Here is a 26,575-nt window from a genome sequence, read left to right as displayed (position 1 = left end):
AGCGAAGGAAATGTAGAGAAAAGCTCCACGTGTTCAATAAACTCAAGCACTCATTCCTCTCTCATCCGATTTATCTCCACCCAGTCCAAGCGTCATTTGAGTCATGAAGGTCAACAGTTTTCAGCAGTCTGCATTTTTAAAAAAAGGAGATTTATTACGCTATAATGTCTCGAACACAAGAAGTGTGGTAGTGCTGGACGGTTTGAGCGTTTGACCAAAAATCATCATCCATCATCACGGTTTTTTTGTTGGTTTTTTTTTTTCAAAATTAAAGGGGACATATCACACAAAATCCACTTTTTTAGCCCTTAAATGCATTTTGTTGTATATTTGAAGTGTTTATAAGTACAGAAAAGATGAAATTATTCTCTTCAGGTGATTCGTTTATATCTTTATATTCTGTTTTGGTCATATTTTTCAACCTGTTCAGATTTTTCTGTTTTCTATGATGTTTTTTGAACTACAACGTCACCGTATTTGCATCGGAACTGACAAATAAGGACATCGACTACCGGTCCAACACTTCGAGCAATCCGCCATTATTATTTCTCGCTCCGATTTTGTAGTCCGAGCTCAATGATGCAGAAGTTACGAGAGGAAGTCAAAATGTTCGGTTGTTGGACGTACGTTAGTGACCTGAAGCACTTCAAGGATTCCCACTTCAACAACCTCCGCCAGTAACGTTATACAGAAGGGTTTGCCGATCGACTTCGTCTGAATGAGGGTAAATTCCTTCAATCTTTGGAGACGACGAACAGAGCATTTCGATAAGCTGTAAATATCGTTAATAAAAATAAAGCACTTTACTTTCTTAAAACACATGGTGGTCATGGTTTAGCAGTACCTTTGTCTTTCTTTGTTTTGGTTTTGAAGTAACGTTACACGTCTGCAGTATTATTGTTCTTGAGTTTCATCAATGGTCATTTAGCTGCTTTTCTAAACGTATCATATTATCAATACAGATTGTTTGTGGTAAGATTAGACCGTAGTCATTTATCTTGTCAGTGTGCTTGTTTTAACAAGAGAAATAGTCGACGTTCACTAATAACACAAAACAGTTAACTCGCATATCAATACATCCATATGATGTTCTGCAGGTTCGTCATCGTCTTTATCAACTCGCTCGCTCTGGCTCGAATATATAAGGCTTGATGGACAAGTCTTCTGTTAACGTGTGAATAAAAATGATCTTTGAAGGTATCGTATATAATCGTACATCTCTAATCAAACTACAATAATGGCCGAACGGGAGTTGAACTGACCATGAACTCATCGACCTGGAGAGCGGGCGGGGTGTGACGCATCTCCTTTTTATTTAAAGGGGCCGCTTTGAAACGGGTCGCTCACAGACGCACATCAGAAAAGGGGCTTGTGGAGCTATAATAATGAGGAGTTCAGACCCAAGCATTGCAGTTATGTTTTACATAGACCACAACGGTATGATTTATATGTAAAAATGAATAAGTTAAAAGCATGATATGTACCCTTTAAGATTTTTTTTTCATGCATAATCAGGTGTTCAAAGCATTTAGGGCCAATCCCAATTCTACCCCTTATCCCTTCACTTTCCCCTTCCCCTCCGTTTTGCGCGTCCACGTGAAGGGGTAGGGTTGTCCCAATTCTCTTTTGGTTGGAGGGGGAGGGCTAGGGGGAAGGGCCAGGTAGCCCTTCAAACGAAGATTTTTCGGGAGCACACTTCAAACGAAGGGGTATGAGAAGTGTCACTGCTAACCCAGGCTGGCTGCCCAAGCGACAAAGAAGACCCATAAATTTAAGTATTTGTGGCTTTAATAAGTATTGTAACGACAAATAATGATTTGCTTTATGTTACATTCAATATTGTGTTCATATTTACAGTCAGTTTCTTCACAGAAATGTTTGTAAAAAAAAAAAAAAAAAAAAAAAAAAAAAAAAAAAAAAATCGCTAAAATTACTGTAGTTTGCTAACGATAGTCCCACATATTTTCGTCGTCTCCGTTGTTTCCTGCGAACTTCACAAGATAAATGCAAGAAAATAGCTGAAACCCACGCGACTGAGATAACTGCAGCTGTCGACGGCATCTTGGAAGTTGTGATAAACATCGGCGCATCTCCTGTGACGTAGGCGCTAGCGACGACTTATAATGACGTTTAACGGAGGCGTAGTGGTGTCCCATTTCTTAGGGGAATATTTTCACCCCTACGCATTGCCACTCTGTTTCAAGGGTCAAGGGGAAGGCGAAGGGGTAGGGCTAGGGGAAAGTGAAGGGGTAAGGGGTAGAATTGGGATTGGCCCTTAATAACGTTTATATAACAGGAGAACTGAGCGTTCTAATGACGTTTGAATGACGTTCTTACAGCCAAGCAAGAACGTTAACCCAACGTTTATGTAACGGGAGAACTGAACGTTAAACAACATTTTGAATAACGTTCTTATAACCAAGAAATAACGTTACTACTAGGGATGGAACAGTACACAGAAGTCACGGTCATTGTAGGAGGAAGTGAAAAGGGTAAAGAGCAGATTTCTCTCATCTAAGGGGAAAATGAGAGTGTTGCACGACCATTCAATAGTACGACTGGGTTTATAACAATGGACATCTTAATGCAAATGGGTGGAGTCAGTGTCCCTTTAAAAACGCGGAAAACATTCTTATAACCTAAAATTGTTATCCACAATCTAAATAGACCTATTCTTACAAGAGCAGCGTGTATCTGAGAGCGTGAGCGCGGCATATTATATTCCGCGATCAGAGAAATTCGCACTCGCGGATTATATTAATGTACTTTCGCGCTACACTAGTGCGCTCTCGACATTTGACAGGAAAATAACGCCATAGCTCTGCAGCATTCATCTTCCCTGTAAAGCCTTGTTCACACTACATGATTTTAAAACGTCGGGCTGAACTGTGCGATTCACACTACAGTTTGCTCTCTGTGAAATCAGGAGTGTTCAAGTTGTTGAGCTGTTCACACACACACGACACAACGTGATTGATCCGCAACAGGAGATAACTCACTACACCAGTTGACAACAACTCTGTCACCCAACGATTCTGTCTTGTCTACAAACCACGTTTTGTTATGAAAAATCGTACCGGAAATGACGCAAAACAGCACGCGCGTCAATACCCAGCGAAGAAGACAAAGAACACAACACGCGAATATGGACGTCAGACAGAAACTAGTGCTGCAAACTTGCACGATGATTTGCTCTGTGAAAAAAAATGCAAAAATAGAAAAAATAAGATTTACCCGGTGACCTCAACCCATGCCTTGCTCTGATTGGCTGGAGCTCATGACATCACTGAGGTTGAGTCACGCAGCTCTGGATATCTAGCATGATAGATATTGTTCTGGCCTCGGCGAGGCGTCTGCGATGCGTTGTTGACTCTTTCATACCAACAGATTCGCGAGCGTTCATCGTCCGCTAATCCCCCGCGATTTGCACGCGATAACACCCTGACCTGTCGGCGAGCTCAACGATTTGCAAATCGGGCTTAAAATCATGTAGTGTGAACTAGACTTTAAATAATTAGCCTAATGTGGTTCAGATAACATAATATGTTTAGTTTCTGATGATTAAATTAATCTCCTTCATTGTATTAACTCAATTTTTTCAAACTCAACGATTTGCAAATCAAAATCCTATAGTGTGAACACAAGAGCACTGATGTATACCCTCGGCCTCGCACCGGCTCGCAGTCGCTGCTTAGAAGTGCAACACTGTAAAGTGTCCGCGCCGCCAGCGAATGAAATACAATTATTAAAAATTCATTTCGGTTTTCGGTATGAACCGGTATACCCCTCAGCACTAAAGTGTGGCATATAAAAGAAAGATGTGTGCATAATATAACTCTCTGAATGTTGAAACACTTTCTCGTATCTCATGCAGTCAATTATAAATAAGCTTTTGGCAGATTGACTTTTTGAAGATTGTGAACACTTTGAGGGAAACGTGTGTCATGTGATCAAAAGTGCCACTCAGATAAAATAGTTTGGACTGAAAATAAAATAAGCTAGAGCTGAAAGATGTGATTTAGACGGAGAACGACAGCGGTCCCAGTACAGAACCCTGTGGGACTCCATGATGGTGAAAATGATCTGCTATCCTGGCTGGTAGGACAAAAAGTGTAAAAGTGCAGCTGAGAGATTTGCAGAGACCGAATGGGGCAGAATAGGCAAGTTTTTCTGGTTCTTTACTTATAATTAAAAGCTAGATTCCAGAGGGCATTCTTGTGACTCAATGTTTAAACACACATTGGGTGTAATTGCGCACGACCTACATTCATCTCCCCATGAGCACTCTTTAAGTTCCCTGCAAGACAGTGAACATTAAATGTAGTGTAGCTTAACATAAAGGAGGAGAAAGATAATGGCAGATCTACTTAAACCCTGTTGTAACGTCTCAATGTGAAGAAGAGTCACAGTGACTCAGATTTTCTTCTTTTTGCAAAAGCGTAATTTGAGGACATTCTCAGTATCATCGTCCTCTCTTCTGCGGTCACACCTTCTGTTTCTGACAGTCTATTGCAAATTCTCCTTTATCCTCAAGTTGGCTTTTGTCTCATTGAATATCTCTAAAGTCCCAGTCGTGTCTGAACGCCATTATCCTATTCAACTTATTTTGCAACGTGGAAGAAAGCTGTTTTCTGTGAATGCACAAGACTTCCGATTCATTAGCATCACCATGATGGGCACTCAATTGTGGATTACTTTTCAAAGCTAAATGAAAATAAATGTAATGCAAATATTAAAAAAAAATCTTAATTGGGAGCACTATGCCATCTTGTTGATGTTCAACCCAGAAGTTTAACTACACACATTATTATCAAATATTTTAACATTCGAACAAATTGATTCAGTATTTCTTCAGTCGGAAGTTATTTAAATGCCTACTGAATGTAATCCATAGCAATCAATGCCCATTTGAAATTAGTAATTCATTTAATTGTGTTTTTTTACGCTGAAGTGACTGAACTGCTGTGCAATACAACATTATGTACTGTTTTAACTATCCAGTTGTATGCATTATTGTGTTTTGTAACATAATTTCACACCCCGTATTTGCTGGATTGAGACGAGCCAGTTTTAGGGGTTGGTTTGGAGCAGATTTTCAGTACGGGCACATTTTGATGGAAACAATGGAAACACACAGTGTGTAAGGCTTCGGCACCAGCACCAGTGAGTGAAAAAGGGGCTTGTGTTTGTACACTGTAAAAAAATATTGTTGGTTTAACTTAAAACAGTAAGTAACCTGGGTTGCCTTAAAATTTTAAGTTGATTGAACTGGAAAAAGTGAGTTAATACAATGAAGGAGATTGATTTAACCGTCAGAAACTCAAAATAATAAGTTATCTCAACTAAATAAATTATTATAAAGTTGATTTGACAAAAGAAAATATGTTGTGAGTGTATGGATATAACTGGAACAAAAAATATATATATTGTAAAATGCCTTTGACGTAAATGTTCTCATGATGTTTTAGAAACTGATGATGTTCACGAACGCTATAACATACACACACAGTCACACACTTTCAACAGATACCGAGAATAGGGGCAGGTGTGCCGTTGTCACGAACAAAACCTTGTGCTGACGTATCCTTCATTTGTTTTTCAAATTCTTCTAAGCTAAGAAACAGCCTCAGACACAGGAGGAATGCTCTCTCTTTACCAAATGATGTGCTAGTAGTGAATTCGCTCACCATCTTTTCGGTCCACGGTATGGGCCAGCGTGTCAGTCTCAAAAGCGTCCTGTACCTGTTGTCCTCGGAAACATGCCAGGTGTTCCTTCTCTATGAGTTCGCTCTCGTCCTCCTCTACAGGCGTCCATGTGCCGTCAATGAACCACTGGCCTCTCATGACAGGGATGCAATCCTGTTCTAAAGGTGGGAGACATAATATAATGCTATAACAATGAAGGAAACAGAAAATAAGTAAGAAAAAAAAACATTCACCAATCAAACATGCATTAACATTGGGTAAATTGTATTTTAAAGGGGCCCTTTTATGCTTTTCCACCTTTTCAACTTTAGTTAGGGTGTCATTTTGCTGTTTGAGCATTATAAATATCTGCAAGGTTTACATAGCTTACAAGTGGGAAATTGTATTTTATTTAAAACGATTGACAGCAACTACAAAGAACGTCTCGTTTGGACAACAACGCGATTTTTCCGGCTCTTATGAAGTCATAATGTTACTCATTTAAATAATCCCCACGCACGGATTACACCAACAGTGGACGAGGCCTGGTTGAACTGCATTAGAGAAGAGAGAGTTATCACTGTCGCTTTCCACAACGTTCCCAAAACTGACGAACTCGGAGTGGTTAAAGCTTATTTTAAACACTGTTCCTGCACATTATAACTTCAATGTTTATCTGTGTGCTGCACTTTTTATGGAGAACAGCTTGTTTTCTGTTGCTTTTGCTTTTGTAAGACGTTTCACAGCTCCTCACGAAAAATAACCATGGTTTTGTGGACGATTACTGTTTGTATTACCTTAGTTTTCCGATTAAATCAGACTGATCTCATGAAATGGCGTATGAATGACACGCCAATTCGTATTTCCATTTTTGGCATGCTATCAACACGCATAATCGCTTTTCGGCGTGTTTATGAGCGCCGTTGACTTAACGTTATATTACTGTATATACGAATATACGACCTAACCCAACACTGTCCCTGAACCTACCCGTCACTGGGGTTAATAGCATTTATGAGTCTTCCCCTACCATCCTAGGAAAAAAAATATCACTCCTCAGATGTAGATCTACATTTTGCTTTGTTTCGCTCGGACATTTAACGGCGTAGACATACATGCGGATAGTTAAAAATGCATATAAATAACTCGCTACTTGACTTGAAAGTGGCGTGTATGTTTATGCAAAAGTCATGATGTCATGTTGATTAAATGGTGGATAACAGCAGGTGAACATAACAAAAAACATCATTCACGAGCACGATCCTCTCGTGCTTGAAATCCATTCAGCACGATCCTCTAGTTTGTTAACATTGTCAGGGTCCGAATCGGGCTGAAATTGCTTTGAAATGGATGCCATCCTTAACCCCTTAGCTGTCACCCCCCTTTTTGAGAATGGGGGTTAAAATGCACTATTCAAACTGAAATGGTTGTAATTTAACAATGCTTTGGAATATACCCAAGTTTGGTCTTGTTTTAAAGAAAACACTCATCAGAATATTGCTGAAGTGAAAAGACTTCAAAAAATGAAAGTATGAAAAAGTTATGGAAGTTTAAATTTACAGTAAATCAAATATACTGTACTATATATTTTTTATTTTATATAAAATATATATTTTACAAAATCATTTTTTACTCTAAAATTTCTTTAAAATCAAAGCTATGTTCCAAATTTGAAGTTGATATCACAAAAATTGAAGTTCCCATGAGATTTTGTTTAGGCGTAGTACCATAAATAGCCACCGGGTGCCATTGAATTCCACTGAATTTAGTTGTATACATTCTGCCTTAACAAATTAATATATTTCTGTCCAAATATCAATTCTGTCACAAAATTTGGAACCTTGAGACTCTGACCTTTCTGACAATATCAGCTTTGTCAAGATTAGAAAAGGTTTTGATCATAAATTATGAACTATAATGATGCCCAAAAGGGGAGGAGCCTGATAAAATAAGTACCGTTTCTATGGTAACGCAACTTTCAACTATAAAACAGTTTTCACAGGATGAATTCTGAGTTTATAAGCTTTCAAATGATACCTAAATTATGATAACTACTAAAATATGTGATATAATAAAAAGGTGATATAATATTATAATATTAGATTTTAGAGGATAATAAAGATAAATATTATCATTGTTAGAGGATAATATTATATTATAATTTTTTATTTTTTATTCCAAAATACTAGATTATATTTTTATTGTGAACTTTTAGCATAAAAACAGAAGTTTCAATGATTAAAAGTGGGTGCATCGACTTTTTGTCACAAAGGTCAAAACTGCTGTTATGATGCAGATTTTTTGAGGTGCACTCTTGTCATAAATTCATCAATTACTCTTCCTACATAATTTGTAACACAAAACAGGGGTAGAATATCTATTTAGAAGTCTTAGACCTTTCCAACAATATATAATTTGTCCTAATTAGATTAGGATTTAATAGAAATATAGTGAAGTAAAGTTAGGTGTCCTGGCATCGGGCGGGACATTTCCCGAACACGCACGAAGCGCTGCCAATCATAACACACTGGGCCAGCGAACCGATCACAGCATATTTCGCATTTTTGGAAGGAGGGGCTTCATCGAAAACAAGATGTTCAACCAGACTGGGGAGAGAGGAGCTGTAAAAATGTAAAATATGTGAAAAATAATGTGTTTTTGGAACGAAATTGGGATGTTATTTCACATTTTTGGAAGGAGGGGCTTCATCGAAAAACAAGATGTTCAACCAGACTGGGGAGAGAGGAGCTGTAATAATGTAAAATATGTGAAAAATAATGTGTTTTTGGAACAAAATTTGGATGTGTGATTGATAACAAGCTGAATATTAATGTCAATATGGAGACGATTTGTAAAAATAGCCAGCAGCGTCTCTACGGAGACTGTCCAAGGTTAGCGCTGATCGGTCTTTGATGACTTTGTTTTACAAATCTTATATATTGAGTCCGTGTTAACATTCGGGGTACATGTTTGTAAAAGATTTACACACTAAATTACTGGCAACACACACACCTCACCAGACAGAAGTCCAGAAGTGATTCCCCTAATGCAGTTAATCATCATGCAGAAGAATAGAGGTCCTTATTTCCTGAGAGTTTATGTTCAAGTGTTTCACAAAAGTTACTTCCATCTTACGAATACTTTTTTACATTGTTCATTTGTTTTTTGTTAGTGGTTTAAAACGATTTCGTCCTCCAGATGGAAGAATTCATAAGGGTATTTATTAGGGATGGGCAACGATGAATCGCATCCAAAATAAAAGTTTGTGTTTACGTAATATGTGTGTGTGTGGTGTGTATAATTATTTTGTATATAAAAAAACACACACATGCATGTATATATTTAAGAAATATTTGCATGTATATTATATACTTTATATATATTTATACATAATTAATATTATGTATAAATATTTAATATATTAAGAACACATTTTTCTTAAATATATACATGCATGTGTGGGTTTTTATATATACAAATTAATTATACACACACCACACACACATTTATATCATGCAAACACAAACTTTTATTTTGGATGCTATTAATCGCGATTAATCGTTGCCCATCCCTATTTGCATACATTGTTTGCAATGTTGAGAATTCTCAATAAAAAGTCATAATTTTTTTTTTTAAAGATCGTACTTCTCACCTGACGTGAACAAAGCTCCAGGAGTCACAGACACCGACGAATATTAATAATTCAGTGGACAGGGCAGGTAATGATGCACATGTTTTCAAGCATTCCAGCTTAGAAGTGTTCACTAACACCAGAAGGGCCAAAGGACTCTTAACAGCAAACTTTGTGTGTGTGTGTGTGTGTGTTTTCTTTGTTCTGTTTTTTTTTTTATTCATTCATGCGATTATGTAACATTTAGATGTGTGTCATTTAACCATTTATTCATTTTTATTATTTTACTTAGGCTATTTTCCTGTGCATTTTGTTGTTGTTTCATTCAATGATTGTGTGGTTTCATGAGATATTTTCCAATGTCTCCATTTTAAAAAATTTTTAATGTCACACAGGATGATTTTTTAAGTGCTTTTGCTTTGATAAACTGACTTGCATCCATCAATGAGCAATACTTACGATTCCAGTACACCGGATAGCACTCTTTATTCCTCACATCCACTTCATAGAGTCCTCCTCTCACACACACCGCTTCGACACTGACGTCCACGCCGTCATGCCTCTGGTCTCCATGCGTCTCCAGTGACGGGTCTCCTCCGTCCAGACCATCATCTTCGAGAAGCTCCTCTCCACCACGGTTTAAAACCCTTTCCGGGTTTCGCTCTCTGAAGACGCGATACATGACTTCGATCCTGAGAGAGTCGTGCCCCATGAAGGGCTTCCATGTCTTTTTGTCCTCCTTGTAAAACCACCTGACCTCCTCCGGTCCCAGTTCGGTGACCACCTCGAACCGGCGTCTGGAGGAGCTGGAGCGTTTCCGGACGTCGAGCAGACGGCTCTTTTCCTGGTAGTCGGAGGCAGGGCTTGTGCAGTAGCTCGTGTCGGAGTTGTGGAAGTAGCTGGCGACTGAAGTTGTGCTTAGGTCCAGATGGCCCGTGGGAAGGATGTCCGAATCAGGACTTTTGAGTCTCAGCGCCATTCTGTCCCGTGGTGAAGTGTGTGTGTTCTTCTCTGGCTGCAATGCGTGCATCCCTCTCCCACTGGATTCATCGTAGAGCCTGATGAAGTCATCGCTCCAGTCTCTATTGCCAAAAGACAGTTTATTGCCAGGACTGTTAATAAACCGTGTCTTCTTAGTACGACCGCTCATAACTCCTTGCTTGTGGAGCGGCTGTCCCAATCGGAGCTGACCTCAGTGACGTCATTTAACAAGGGCTAAACCTCAAGGGTTATAACCTGACACTAATATCTAACATCTAAATGACATGTCATTAAGCTGGTTCTCTCAAAAGTTATTCCAGGGAGTGACGTTCGTTCAAAGTTACCTGGGCTTCTCCAAATGTTAGCACAAAAACATTGTGTATACGTCATAATAGAACGTTCAGAAAACATTCAAAAGTAGCATTCGCACAATGTTTACAAAATGATCAAATAGAACGTTCGCATAAACACGAAGGAAAATGTTTTAAAAACGTTTCCAAATCTTGTCGTTTAGGAACGACGTTTTCAGAACGTTAGCAAAACGATGTCAGAATGTGTTTTTGTTAGCTGGCTAACTTACCTGGCACTAAGACGTCATAGCACAATAAAAAGTCAACTCACCCACGTTTAAGCGCACATTAAACGAGTCTATGTCATGCCGTTTGGCTGTTTTACAGCGACTAGGTAAGAAGAAGAACCGGTCTGACACACCGCACTGATTCCTCCTGCACTATACCGGATTTTGCTCGTGCAAACCTGCCGTCAACCGGAGCGCGTCATTTCACAGAATCACGCTCTTCCGCTCTGTTTATCCACAAATCAGTCCGTGTCACAAATAGAAACATAAGCCTGTGCAGTATTCCAGCCATGTTGAGGGTGGAGGGACATACACTGACCTGCTGGCACACTGACAAGTGCGGGATGTGCGACGCGATCTCACGTCACAGCCCACGCCGTGCGTGAGCGGTCACGGAACAACGGACGCATCCTGAACTTGTTGTTCCTGGGCTCTTCACCTGCGGGAGCGCGCACGTACTCGTGAACGCGCTCGAGGCTACACGTGTGCGGTGAATTGCTGTTAATTCAAATTAATATTTTTGCATAAAAAATTCAAGAACTGTAGGTTTTTAAATAGACGCTATGATGGCTGTGATGTGCAGTAATTCTTTCAAATTATGAAATATGATGATGATTTTTAGGTTCTTGCTATTTATTTGATTTTCTTTAAAAAAAATATATATATAGTTTGAACCTTAAACATTAGGGTTGCCAGTGCCACCCAGGATCCTTAAATGGGCTTGATGCATGAAACACGAAAACACATCTCAATTTGTATTACCACGTCTACATGTGAATTTAATCTACAATGCATCCACAAAAATGCGTTACACAATCCCACAAGTGACTACAGAAAATGAAAATTAGGGGAAACCAGGAAATGCATGAATGATAGAATTTAGCAGAAAATGAGTGAATTGATTTAGACCATTTCACAAGATGTAAACAACACTGGTCCAGAAGTTTGTAACTGTTTTCTTTATTTCACATAAAAAGAAAACATATTAAAGATGTTTGTTTAACTTTTTGATTCAGTTTTAAATGTTCTGTTGGTTTTATTTTATCCCAGCTTTTATGTAGTGTTAAAAAACTGAAACAGGAAGTGCTTCTGGACCAGTGTTGTTTACATCTTGTGAAATGGTCTATACCTCAAATTTTGGTTGAACTATCTTTCTTTACTAAGGTAATAACAAAAAATGTTCACAAGATGCCGCTGTTGTCTTGCTACTGACCATCAGAGATGAGTTCTGTGTTTTGTAGTGTTTCTTGGGTTGGGTTGAACCTGCTGTCCAAGAATTTGGCGTCCTAAATTTAGACTGAAATCAAATTTGACAATACCTTTTAAATGGAACAAATTACAGTATTTTATAATAAATGATTTATCCCTGCACATACTTTTTAAAAATTCATGTTTCTGGTCATCTTGAATCTTTCTCTCTCAGCTTGTCTTCTCTTTTCTGATGATGAGGGCGGGGCTATAACCTGTCACTCACATGAGATCAGCCAATAGCAAACCACAACCATCCAATCAGTTGGTCTTATTCCTTCCAGACGCGTTTCACTCAGATTTACACAATAAGGAAGAAAAGATTGTCGCAACTGCCATTTCATGTTGACTTAAACCATTCATCAATTAAGGTGCGGTCAGCAATTTCTAAATTTGCTTCCAGCTACATCAGCACTTCATCTTATACGGTAGGTGGCGGTAATACTAGCGGTGAGCAGCCTGTAAAAAGGAGGAGTAGAAGTAGAACGTCCTCATCTCAGTTCTCGCGCACATGCGTCGTGGAAATCTCTTGAAGTCTCGTCTCAGGCCCACAAGAAAGTAATGGAATAGTCGAATAAAGTCGTTATTTATATTTGTTTTTCCGCACAAAAATTTACTCACCCCCATGTCATCCAAGATGTCCATGTCTTCCATGGACTTCCATGGGAACCAGACGGTCCGAGATCCAAAAGACAGTTAATAACAGTTTCAGATGCAGCTTCAAATGTCTTTAAACGACACCAGGCGATGAATAAGGGTCTTATCATGCGAAACGATCGGTTATTTCAAAACTTATTCCAAAAATGTAACTTTTCTAAGGACAAATGCTAGCCTTGATCCATTCTGTGAGGCGCGTTTGCAACGTCACGTAATACGTAATTACGTTCAAAAGGTCACGGGCGACGTAGCCAGAAGTACAGAGTCAGAGTGTTTACAAGTTGAACGCATAGGTTGAACGTGTAAACTAACTCAAACGTTTACAAAAAAGGAATTAAAAGGTAAAACAACGATGTCGGACAATTTTGATTCTGTACTTCCGGCTACGTCGCCCGTGACCTTTTGAACGTTGCAAACGCGCCTCACAATATATTACAAGGCTAGCATTTGTCCTTAGAAAAGTTACATTTTTGGAATAAGCTTTGAAATAACCGATCGTTTCGCATGATAAGACCCTTATTCATCGTCTGGTGTCGTTTAAAGACATTTGAAGCTGCATCTGAAAGTGTTATTAACTGTCTTTTGGACCTCGGTTGGACCTGGTTCCCATGGAAGTCCATTATAAGGAGAAAAATCCTGGAATGTTTTCATCAAAAACCTTAATTTGTTTTCGACTGAAGAAAGAAAGACATGGACATCTTGGATGACATGGGGGTGAGTAAATTATCAGCAAAAGTTTTTTCAAAAGTGAACTAATCCTTTAATATCTTAAATATCTTAATTTGTGTTGCGAAGATGAACGAAGGTCTTACGGGGTTGGAACAACATGAGGGTGAGTAAATATTGACAGAATTTTCATTTTTGGGTGAACTAACCCTTTAATGTTGAGCCCAGCTCTTGGACTATACACTAACAGGCCCTATATAGGCAGCTGTCATGAAATCTACTTTGGGGCAACAACTCAGGCTCATGTGGGAATGTCAAGAGGCCCGACCAGGCCCCCGTACACCATTGTTCTTTCAGCCATGTTTCCATGGAAGCTAGAGCTATGCTGTGTGTTGCTCCTCATATAGTACGTTGCTGTGATTTGTGTTCAGCCAGTCTAGGGCTTGTGGATCTCATGATTTCTGTGCAGAGAACAAAATGGATGTGTCTGCTCATACTGTTTACATGGTCTGTGAGACTGACTTTGGTTCAACTGTCCAGCTAATGTTCTACAAGTGTGCAGCTGTTTTCAGACTGCCTGCGATGTTTATACACATACGCCATTATTACAACAACAGAAATGCTCCAGCTTCTGCTGATATACGAGTCAAATAAAGCTAAACACATTGCTTTTGTTTACTTTAATCCCTAAAAGCTGCATTAGGTTACACTAATTGATTTACGATAAACGTCTGGCGTTTTAGGGCACATCTGGTGTGAGTCTGCGAATGAAGGAAGGGAGAGTTTGTGAATATGCGGGAATTCATGTCGAATCTTCCTGTTTATGACATATGCGTGTCTGTGCATGTCAAGAGCATTTGACCGTAGGAAAAAAAAACTCTTTAATATACAATGAGATAAAATTGCCGTTTTATGTGTGTGATATTGCATGTGTGCCGGACATCGGATCTGTTGCTCGCACATTCCACGCTTGCAGGTGGTCTGTCCGCGCTCGGGGTCAAGCAGGGGATTTCATATTTCATAGGAACGCAGCATGCTCTGGACAGCGTCATTGAGTCCACATGGAAAGCAGGACGTTCTGTTGTGAACACTTGGCTCGAAGCCACTGCCTTTCGGCCTCCTCTAGTGTGCACTCGCTCGTACTCACTATTACAAACTGGTCACGCAGGTACAGATGTCTTCCCAGCTAACATGTTATATTATGGGGTAATACTTTACTTCGACAGTCCAATTTAGACATTCTGCTAAATACACGTACGTTGCACCTACATGTCAACTAGTAATATAATCTGCTTAAAGGGTTAGTTCACCCAAAAATATTTGGATTTACTCACCCTCATGTTGTTCCAACCCCGTAAGACCTTCGTTCATCTTCGGAACACAAATTAAGATATTTAAGACATTAAGATCGCTCCTGCATACTGGTCCATAGGCTTCTTGAGGGAATGACTTGCTGGCCTCGAAAAGTCATTAAAGGACATCATTAAAATAGTCCAAAATAGGCTCAATTTTAACTTTATCAAACGACGAGGACACTTTTTGTGCGAAAAAACAACGACTTATTTCAACTATTCGTTTATTTCTCCCTCTGCGCGAGTCAGGTTACTAGTTTAATAGCGTAAGCTTCTGTTATTGTACGTCACACGCATCGCACACATGACCAGCGTCGGCCAATAGTGAGCCTACGTGTGATGTAGCTTTATGCTATCACACTACGTTAACTGACTACAGGCCCATGGAGAAGGAAGTGAATAGTTGAAATAAAGTCGTTATTTTTGTTTGTTTTTGCGCACAAAAAGTGTTCTCGTCGTTTGATAAAGTTAAAATTGAGCCACTGTAGTCACTTGGACTATTTTAACGATGTCTTTGATGACTTTTCGAGGCCAGCAAGAGTCATTCCCTTAAGAAGCCTATGGACTAGTATGCAGGAGCGATCTTAATATCTTAAATATCTTAATTTGTGTTGCGAAGATGAACGAAGGTCTTACGGGGTTGGAACAACATGAGGGTGAGTAAATACTGACAGAATTTTCATTTTTGGGTGAACTAACCCTTTAATATCTGCTAACTCTTTATTGTGATGGTCCTCCAATAGACACTCAGTAACTTTACAACTGTACGTTAACTTATTTTAAACTTGACCCTACCAGCCTACTAATATTCTACTAATACTCTAATGATAGTAGACAAGTGGGTTATAGTCAACAGAACGTGTTAAAAGGGACAATCAAAATAAAGTGAAACCCAATATTGTGGTAATGTTTCCAATTAAGTTATAAAAGGGGTCCTTGTCACATTATGTTCAGTTAGTTTCATTATCATGACTTTTAGTTTGTTTTCACGTTCATGACGTGTTCCTTTGTTCAGTTTTCCCGCTCCTTGTTATTAGTTAATAGGTGTCAGCTGTGTTGTATTATCCTCATTTGTGTTTGATATACAACTCGGTCCCTCACATTCATTCTCTGTCTGATCACTGTTACCATAAATGAGTGTTGCACTGCATTTTGGACAGTTGTCCTTAAACTTTGTGTTGGAACTGTGTTTTTCTGTCTCCCTGAAGCCACACGTGACACCTTGATTATGTTTTCACTTTTTAAAAATGTATTTAGTATGTTGCTGTATTGCATAAATCTGCAAAGTTGTGACGTTCAAAGCAAAGCAATCACGTTGGTTGATTATGTCACAGAGGTGGTGGAGTAATAACTACTTTTAATGAATCAGTTTAAGATCGAATTAATGCTATATATTTTGCTATAAATTACGGACATAGCTTCTGATGACTATTTCTATTTTTTTCTCAGTTATTTTGCTTTATTTCCAGAGATTTCGGAAGTTTTACTTTTCACTGTGAACATTAAACATATTTAGATACAGGAAATCGCAATGGAAGACGATATTTCGATATTCACAGTGAAAGGTAAAACTTCCGAAATCTCTGTGTAAACAATGATTGACGTACACGCGCAAGCGATCACTTCCGACGTGCGCAGACCGAAGATCAGTTGGACATGGCTGTGGTTACACGAGGTAAAAACGAAATAAATCCTTTTCGTTTTCACACAAACTGCTCGTATCGTGTCTTTGGCCATCAATGTGTATTTACATTTACGAGTCATTCAATCATGTTTAATTTTGACTTCTCTGTGCATGAGGTGAACTGAGGGTGGACCCCCTAAACCTCCATTATATAACTGATAGACAACAACGGTTTGACCGAAAAATGTCAAAATTTAAAATACTGTGGAAACAAAGACACCTACATCTAGGATGCCCTTGAGGTAAGCTAAACAGGCCAAATATTAATTTCAAAGTGAACTATCCCTTTAAATCTCTTGACGAACTAAAAGACAAATCACATTTGAATGTATTCTAAATAAAAGATACAGATTGTACTAAATGTCATCTTGCTTATTTGCTCAAGATAAGGATTTATTGAGTCGTGCAAAAAAGAAACACTGCTCTGTCGCTTCAACCACACAACTTTGAGATGCTGTTTATGAATGTTAGTAGGAAATGTGTTTTCGGGAAACACCGACTAGTTGAACTGCTGATAACGAGGGAACATGCGACAATAGTTGGCTAACGATGCTTTTGGGAAACACATCCCACAAAAATAGCCAAAGTTCTCAGAGTGTTCCCTTTAGCTGTTCCCTTTGTCGTATAAAACACATTGTTGCTTTTTCGTTGCCATATTTGCCATAATACAATACACAAGTTCTACAAAAAGAAAAATTTGAAAAAGTATTTATAAACATTCCAGTTGTTTGTTCTCTTGGCATTGTTTAAATGTAGTTAATAAAGTTGAAGTGCCTGAGTTTGACCAGAGCAGAACAGACAACACGGCCATTTTCATTTTCAAAAGTTACAAATACATATTTACTATATTCCATATTAAATATGTCCCTGCTAAAAATCTTGTGTCATAATAACAGCTGTCATAGGAAACTTTTGATCTCTATTGCATAAAAGTGAGGGAAAACTTCACTCATAAAGCAGTAAACAGGATGGAGAGCTACAGATGTTCACATCACTGATGGACCTAAGTGAAAAAAGCTGTTATTTAATACACTACATGCGTTGGAAAGTGCAGAGAACATGATCTTTACAGTTTACTGTATATCACAAGAGGGTGACATCCATATGGCGTTATGAGTTGTTGTGCAGTGCTTGTAATGAAAGGTTTAGAGACAACAAGTTTACATGCACTGCAAGAGCCAATTTCAATAAATTATGTTTTATTAACAAAGTTCGGGAGGAGCACATTCAGTTAATTAACACAAGTGGAGTGCACTCAGCAATCAATGATAAGAGGTGTATATATAGATTCAGCAATCTCACCTCACTCCATTGATAGTTTAGCAGCATCCCTTCACCACACTTCCAGTCCTAAACACTTACATAGGGGGGATGACTCTGGGTTCGGGCCAAACTCTGAGCACGGAGCCCTCCCCTCAGACAGCAGGAAAATACGCATTAAATCTGATTCACTCTAATTACACTCACCTAAAGGATTATTAGGAACACCTGTTCAATTTCTCATTAATGCAATTATCTAATCAACCAATCACATGGCAGTTGCTTCAATGCATTTAGGGGTGTGGTCCTGGTCAAGACAATCTCCTGAACTCCAAACTGAATGTCAGAATGGGAAAGAGAGGGGATTTAAGCAATTTTGAGCGTGGCATGGTTGTTGGTGTCTGAGTATTTCACAATCTGCTCAGTTACTGGGATTTTCACACACAACCATTTCTAGGGTTTACAAAGAATGGAGTGAAAAGGGAAAAACATCCAGTATGCGATGGCAGTCCTGTGGGCGAAAATGCCTTGTTGATGCGAGAGGTCAGAGGAGAATGGGCCGACTGATTCAAGCTGATAGTGTGCTATATGAGTGTGTTTCCACACGAGGGCAGCACAGTACAAAAGAGTGTGGAGAACAACACACAACACACACATCGGGAACCGAGCTGTGTTTATGTGTTTATGCTCAATAATCTCCATCTGGGCCACTTTCTCTTTGAGTTATGTTGCTATGAAATAAATTTATGCTGTGTGTTAGACAGTTTGAAAGAGCATCAATGGCTGTCCTGGGCCTCTTCAAACATTCACACACACACACGGATCCAAGTTAAGAGGAAGCCATGTATGTGTTTTCCAGGGGAGGTGAGGGGGGATTTGGGGTCCGCAGGTCTGGTGACCACATGTCCCCTGTTGGCTTTGTGTTGGGTTATTATTGCTGGGTTGGGTTTCCCACTAAACTTCTATACAAGGTCTGAAAGAAGCCTTCTGAAAACATTGTGAGAGAGGTAGGTGAGGACAGGGGTCTGTCTGGAGACCCCTTTGACCCCTGTATACTACAATACGTATGACATTACCTTCTCTCATCACCACACACACACACACACACACACTCATCTGAAAATGATCAACTTCCTCTTTTACCAATTGTAACTGACAGGACAGGTTTCATCATGGGAAAAAATAGCAAATGGTGCTCCTCTGGCGTTTAACAGTTTGTAAAATGTATAAAGCAAATAAATAATTGTTTTTGAAATTGTAGTTTTAGTTTTTGCTGCTTAATATTTTTGTGAAAACTTAAATTGATCAGTAAAGACATTAATAATGTTACAGATTTCAATTTCAAATAAATGCTGTTCATTGAACTCATTAAACATCAGTTTTCACAAAAATATGCAACTGTTTTCAATATTGATAATAAACGTAAAAGTTTCATGAGTAGCAAATCAGCATATTATTATTATTATTACTTCTGACATATTTCTGAAAATTCAGCTTTAATCGCAGTTTAAAATATATTCGCACAGAAATCAGTGATTAAAATTTGTAATAATAATTGAATAATTCATAATTTAATAATTTGATCAAATAAATGCAGCCTTGGTGAGCATAAGAGACCTTTCTCAAAAACATAAATCCATATGAACCTTAATTACTGTGAAGTCATTGTCCATCATTGAGAGGTGAGCGGACACAGGAAGTGATGCGTGTTGTTTAGGGTGAGTCTGCCCAGAAACATAAAACCACATCAACATTATTCATGCACTCTCATTCAGCACAGGTTTTGCTTGCTTATGGACATGTTAGGAGTAAAAAAAAAAAAAAGGTCACTCTGGAGGTCAAAGGTCACTCTACTTTGTAAAAGTGTGTGTGTAGTGAAATGGTCCTCAGCATGGGGTGGGCTGGGAATTTGTGCCCAAAAGTGACAAGTATTCATAAATGTATTATAGCCAAGGGCTTAAAGCCGAGGCCGGGAACCCTTTCAGCGTGTGTAGGTGATTAGAAAACAATATACATTTTACATTTTTCACATCCGTGTGTCGTTTGGTGTGTGTAATGAGGATAATCATTTTATGGTTCAGTGTAGAGTTACCATGCAAAAGTGCTATTTTTTAGTAGAGTTCAAATAGTTTTGGATGAAATGTTTGCTTTTGCAAGAGATTTGTGACAGTTTGCATGTTGTGTATGTTATATGGTTTTGAGAAATGGAGAAATCTGCATGGTGACTATGGCACTTCTGGGCACCTGGAGGCTAATCTAAAGGGTTTCTGGACAATTGTTAGTTGATTGCTAGAGTTCAAATCTTGAGATGTATAAAAGCATGTCATGTTGCATAACAATGTCTCAATTCAGTTCAAACCGTTAAGACAACAGTCTAGTTCCACTCGCTATTTTTACTCCCACTCACAGAGCCGGCCCGAGGCATAAGCGAACTAAGCGGCCGCTTAGGGCCCCCTGACCACCAGGGGGCCCCCTAATCGGGGTTATTTTTTATTTTTATTTTTTTTAGATTACTTAAACAAGTGACATCAATTAATGAATGAATGAAAATGACTGAATGAATCATTCAAGACAACAAAACTCTGATTTAATGATCAATATACCTGCCTACAAGTTACAACTGTTGCTGTGTCTGCCTGCGTTTAAGTCATGCGTCTAGATCATAGACTGTAAAAAACCGGGTCGAAGAAATATTGTTTAGGCCACTTTGTTTGATATAATCACAACAATGTATGGGAATTGAACTCAGATCTTCTTGATTAAAGCCCAACGCTTTATCAACTGAGCCACTGCATCTATTGCGGGTTTAGTTTTATTTGTTGGAAAAATAAATATAGAAATATAATTTGACACAAGAGGGCAGTATAGCCCCATTTATGGTTCTGAGTTTAAACTAAACCGTGACATCTGCACGTTTTCCAAATTGGACCAACGTGATTATTTCACGTCTTGTCGTGATACGGGTTGGGCACTGAAGTTACAGGAGTTTCTTCCCGTTGCTAAGCAATGGAACTAGGTCGAGTATTTAAAAGGTTATGGTTAACACGGTTAACGTGGTTTAACGTCGATGTAATACGTTGTTTTAGCGTACCTTTTGCTTAAACGAGGAGCACGAGGAGCTGGGGGACGCCGGAAAAATAGACATTTTACTCATTAGGCTGCTTCATTAAAAACGTGGCATTTAGACGTTTTCTTTGGGGTGGATCCAGGCAAATGAATCCTTTTCACCTTGAAAATAATATATATATATATATATATATATATATATATATATATATATATTGCATTTTAAATAATAGAACATTTCTCAGTGATCGTAAATAAAACAAAATTCCATTTTTCTCGGTTTAATGAAAACCTGACATCTACACATTTTCCAAAGTGGACTATTTAGGCTGCTTTATTAAAAATGCAACATGACATCATGACTTTTGCGTAAACATATACGCCACTTTCGAGTCAGGTGGCGTGTCATCTCTACGCATTTTTAGCTATCCGCGTGTATCCGCGTGTATGCGTATATCTACGCCATTAACGCCCGCGTCATTCCGCGTGTCTGTACACGCAGTCAAATCTCCAGTCATAAATGCCATTAACCCCAGTGACGGTTATGTTTAGGGACGGGGTTGAGGTAAGTCATATCTTTTTTTTACCTAGGATGATAAGGGAACAGTCATAAATGCCATTAACCCCAGTGACGGTTAGGTTTAGGGACGGGGTTGAGGTAAGTCATATATTTATATAACGTTAAGTCAATGGCGTTCATAAACAGGCTGAAAGGCGATTATGCATCTTGATAGCACGCCAAAAATGGAAATACGAATTGGGGTGTCATACACACGCTACTTTTTCTTCGGCGTGGATCCAGGCAAATGAATCCTTTTTTTTTTTTGCATTTTAAAAAATAGACCATTTCTCAGTGATCGTCAATAAAAGAAAATTCCATTTTTCTCGGTTTAATGAAAACCGATAGGTCGTGATGGTAAGTTTTAAGTGTTATTCTGCTTAGGGCCCCCAAAAGGCTCGGGCCGGCTCTGCCCACTTACAATGGAAAATGTGTATTATTGCCCTCATGTGACCCTGTCTGGATACAGATATGTTTTCAGGGTAAACCAGACTTGCATATTTGATTTTACATGGATGCTCCAGTCTGACGCTCGCCTGATTCAATCACATCTAATGAAATATACTCTTGCGCTGACTTTGATCCTCCCTCTCTCTCTTTCTCTTTCTCTTTTTCCATCTTGTCTGCATGTCCAATCCTTTATATTTTAAGGACCCAGACGCCTTGACTCTGATAAGCTGAAATTGATTCACGGGATGCTCCTGTTGTGTCCTGCTAGGTTCAGGGGAGTAGTTTAGACTGGATGGCAGAGCACCACGTTGCTGTAAAGAGCTTTTTTCGAGCTCTGTTGGTTGTTTGAACCAATCCGGACATTAGATTTTAACTAATTTGCGGCATCAGAGAGCCGTTATCAATATGCGGGAGACTCCCGGGAACGTCTGATAGCGAGGGGATTAAAAACGCTCCAAGGTTTGGCTGCATTTCACATGTAAAATTACGCATCAGAGTAAGTGTGGCGATGGTCTGAAGCCCGTATAAAATCACGTCAATCCATTGGCTAGTCTACATTGATGGGCGGAGTAGTGGGAGTGGCCTGCGGAGCTGAGCATTGCAATGCACTATGGGGATTGTTGTCTACAATCCACAAGCACTAAAAAGTCATTTTCTGCCTTTTATCGGCCAAGAAGGACCCAAATTAGAAATTTGTGATACTATTCTACTACATGACCCAATTTCAATACATATTCATGTCTCCAGCGGTGGAATTACCCTTTAAGACTTGAGAGCTACGTTTTAAGAACCTGAGACTCTCCAAATGAGGCGAGACGCAAACTCAACGGTCAAACACATTAATCTAGCATGTGTTTACATTAAAAAAAACAATGCAAAAGTAGCGCAGTGCAATAGAAAAACGTGTTATGTTTGAAAAATCAATGGAATTAAAATCATTTTGATTTCAAGGCCACACTCTCTTGGACTTATTTATAAACAGTGGTGGAGGAAGTACTGAATCTCAGTACTTAAGTAAAAGTACAAATAACCAGATAAATATTTACTTTAGTAAAAGTAGAAGTAACACAATGACAACCATACTTAAGTAAAAAGTAAAAGTACCTGATTTTAAATGTACTTTAAGTATTAAAAGTAAAAGTACTTGCATAACAATTGATTCTCTTAATGACTATTTTCTAATGATTAATAAAACATGTAATTCTAACTCATTCAACCTAATACTCCTATAATGATATTCAATAATGGTGGGAAAAAATTGTTGTCACCATTTCTGAAACAAGCTTGCAATTAGGCAATATAAACCATGCTTATCCTTACTATATGTTAATAACTATGTTTGGCAGTAAATGCTTTATTTTATGACGACCTAAATATGGATATCAGACAGTCTGGTATAAAGAGACAGATAAAATGAACACTTGATTGTGATAGCCTGTATGATTTAGCGGTCGTATTTACCATGTTTACTATGGTAATAGTATGGGCGCTTAGGCCTTATACGGTGATCAGAATCCACATCGGATAACAAACAGAAGTAATTTCGGTAACACTTTAGAAATGAATAACTACACAAGAACTAATGAGTAACACAATATTAACAATCTAGTAACTCATATTAACTAACAAGAAACTCTGATTAACGAACTAGTAAGTAATAGCCCAGATAGCAAACTGAGATTGAATCAACGTGGAAATATGACATCGAAACAACGTTGATCTGACATTGTTTTGCTCATCGAATTAACGTTGAACCAACGTCAGACGCGTCATTCTTTCAAAACTAACGCAAAATCAACTTGAAATCAACGCGTTGTTTCAACGTTATGAAAGCAAACCAATTTTCTATTTTCATTTAGCTTTGAAGAATGCCGCGTCTGACGTTGGTTCAACGTTAATTCGATGAGCAAAATCAACGTTGTTTCAATGTCATGAGAGACGTCGTTTCCACGTTGATTCAATGTCAGTTTGCTGTCTGGGAGCGCACAGACGAAAGTGGTAGTTCACTATTAACTAATCAATAACTACTATTTTTTTAATACTTCCCAGAGAATTACTGAAAAAGTTTATTAAGAATCTAGTAACTACTATTAACTAAAAGAAACTCTTATTAACGAATTAGTAAGTAATAGCTCACAGATGAAAGTGTTACTAGATACTTCTGTGGGAATTACTAATTATTTGGATTCGTATTATAAAGTGAAGATCATGGGAACTAACTAGTAATTACTCAAGTGTTACTAAAGACATTTTCTAAAAGTATACTAAAGTTCACCAAAAATCTCAAACGGTTGCACAAATCATGACTAGATCATGTAGTAACACTTGAGTCATTACTAGTTAGTTCCAATAATCTTCACTTTATAATACGGATCCAAATAATTAGTAATTCCCACAGAAGTTTCATCTGTGAGCTATTACTTACTAATTCGTTAATAAGAATTTATTTTAGTTAATAGTAGTTACTAGATTATTAATAAACTTTTTCAGTAGTTCTCTGGGAAATATTAAAAAAATAGTGAACTACCACTTTCATCTGTGCGATATTACTTACTAGTTCGTTAATCAGAGTTTCTTGTTAGTTAATATGAGTTACTGGATTGTTAATCTTGTGTTACTCATTAGTTCTTGTGTAGTTATTCATTAACGAAGGAACCGTATTCTAAAGTGTTACCGTAATTTCAAACACTGAACGTTTCAAACGTCTGAAAGTGAGTTTTTAGCTAAAATGATGTTATAATTCTTTAGCTGGTATATGAAATCATCCGTATTCACTCTTCTTAAGCCTGAGTTGGCCCGCTTTGGGCCAAGGTATTATGCGCACCAAAAACCTTGGCTGTTGGCCCCGAAGAAGCCACGACGAGGCCCGAACAAGCACTGGAAGTGACAGTCAAAACGCGTCTGGCCCTGGCAAGAATGGCATACACGTTTTGGCCCAAGAGTGGAAACACCAGGTCAGTTACACACAGAGTTAAAGATTATAAAGTGATCAAAAGAAGCACTGAAACTCACTGGTAGCTCATCAGATGGCAGCCTTAAGCCAGCCTAAGCCTGGCTGACAGTCCGAATGGGCCACTACTCTAGCAATAAAATATGTGGGGCCGGGCGGGGCTTACATGAGGGGATGGGCTTCTCTAAATATTTCGATTGGACAGTTATTTTAAGTCATAAATATCTGCCAAAGTTTAAAAACCAGTAGTCAACACTTTATCGTTTCTCAAGACACACCAGGTCCCATTTGTTTTATATTGGCGGTTACCTCCAAGCGTTTTTCGAGTGAGCGGATGGCAAAGCGCTTGTATCTATTTAGCACTGTTCATGTGATTCGATTACCCTGGATGGAGATGGAGGCAAACAGGGCCATAGAAAAACACTGCGAGACCTCCTCCATGGGGTTCATCTGTTCCTGGTCTAGTCGTTTAACGATGTTTTCGCCTTCTTCTTCTTCGAATGCACGTGTGGGATTCTAATGCCTCGCGACTCCAAAGGAGCCACACTTGAGCTGTGACCTCATTTGGATTGCAGACAATTATCCCATTAGTGTGAAGAGGTGTACCTCTACATCTAAGGCAGGACTGGGTGCAGGAGGTGGGCTGCAAAGATCAATGGTCTCTTCTTGGTTGACAGCACCCAGACAAAACCCTCTCTCAGACAGGCCAGCCCTCCTACACCTGGAAAGAGGAATCACTGCAAAAGGAATCACAGGGAAGCGGCCAACACTTCAAAGCAGAGCCGACCACCTGCGCCAAGAGCACGCCCAACCGATGCGCAACGCATACCACAAGAATCACTGGGCAATGTCAAAGAGAAGCAAAAATTTCAACCTCTTATCACATGACAAATCTTATCTCAACAAACTCTGCAGTAGGTCTTACAGTAAAACACCTTAACATCTACACACAGAGACAATCACTCAAAGGCACCTCAAAGATCGCCAGTCGCTGTGCCTGGGAACCTTGCTGTTTGAAGCCAGCTGTCACAACCTGACAGGCTGTTGTTTTAGGGGCCTTTGGTATGGCCGAGGGGCTGAGGGGAGAAAAAAGCACCAGGAATTTGTGCAAGTCAGGACCTAACAGTAAATCCTTCGTCCACTTCCTGTCCCTCGCTGCAGATGGAGCTGGGGGAAGCGGGAAAAGCGGGATCACCAGGAGAGGGACCAGGGAGCGGCCCACGCGGTGCTAGCAAGTGGGTATTGGACGTCATCAGACATTTATGGGGAAGCCTTTGATTTAACGCAACACACTTCTCAAACCCTTACAAATACTAACCCTGGTAACTACAGTTCCCACCGTAATACCATTAAAGTTAACAAAAATGAGGGAACATGGCATAGAGAGACCTGAGCCATATCTAAACACAAGAATATGAGGGTGGACTATTTTGACTTGGACTTGTAAGCAATGGGCTATATGCACGCATAAATTCCGCATTTGACGCAAGGATGCTCGTCCATTTCCGGTTGTGGAGATTTAAGCGGAGGAAAACCGAGGAAAACGGGATTATGGCAGAGTCTTCAAAATTTACTGTCCTCCAGTCTTTGAAATGAAACATACATACGTTTAGATGTAATTTTATATATAGTTATATTTATTTAATATAATTTTAAAAAGAAGCATAAACACAACGAGGGGTGTCTGTTTTATCTGTTTTTGTGACTAACGTTTCTTTAGTATAACCATGGAGTATAAAATTCAATATAAATTCTCGGTATTGCATTGGACTCTACGATCGGCGGAAGTTATCGAGCATCCCTAATGCT

The 26,575-nt window shown here is 38.9% G+C and overlaps 1 protein-coding gene across 5 annotated transcripts in view; it reads right to left on the bottom strand.

Annotated features, from left to right (window-relative positions):
* The window catches only part of ddhd1a (DDHD domain containing 1a), a 107,697-nt gene extending 96,362 nt beyond the window's left edge, over positions 1–11,335 (bottom strand). For 2 of the 5 annotated variants that reach the window (XM_089120023.1, XM_089120024.1), the window contains exons 1-2: positions 9,776–11,187; positions 5,688–5,864 (exon numbers count right to left, since the gene is read on the bottom strand). In XM_089120023.1, coding sequence (XP_088976149.1) covers positions 5,688–5,864; positions 9,776–10,466 — 868 coding nt within the window. In that variant the 5' untranslated portion in view covers positions 10,467–11,187. The other 3 variants (XM_089120025.1, XM_089120026.1, XM_089120027.1) reach the window with 3 other exon arrangements.
* Between the last annotated feature and the right edge of the window lie 15,240 nt (positions 11,336–26,575).

Source organism: Pimephales promelas, chromosome 15, assembly GCF_988280905.1.
Source record: "Pimephales promelas chromosome 15, fPimPro1.hap1.1, whole genome shotgun sequence".
In the NCBI taxonomy this organism is placed as follows: domain Eukaryota; kingdom Metazoa; phylum Chordata; class Actinopteri; order Cypriniformes; family Leuciscidae; genus Pimephales; species Pimephales promelas.
Note: the sequence above shows the minus strand (reverse complement) of the source record. Positions and strands in the feature narration are given on the sequence as shown.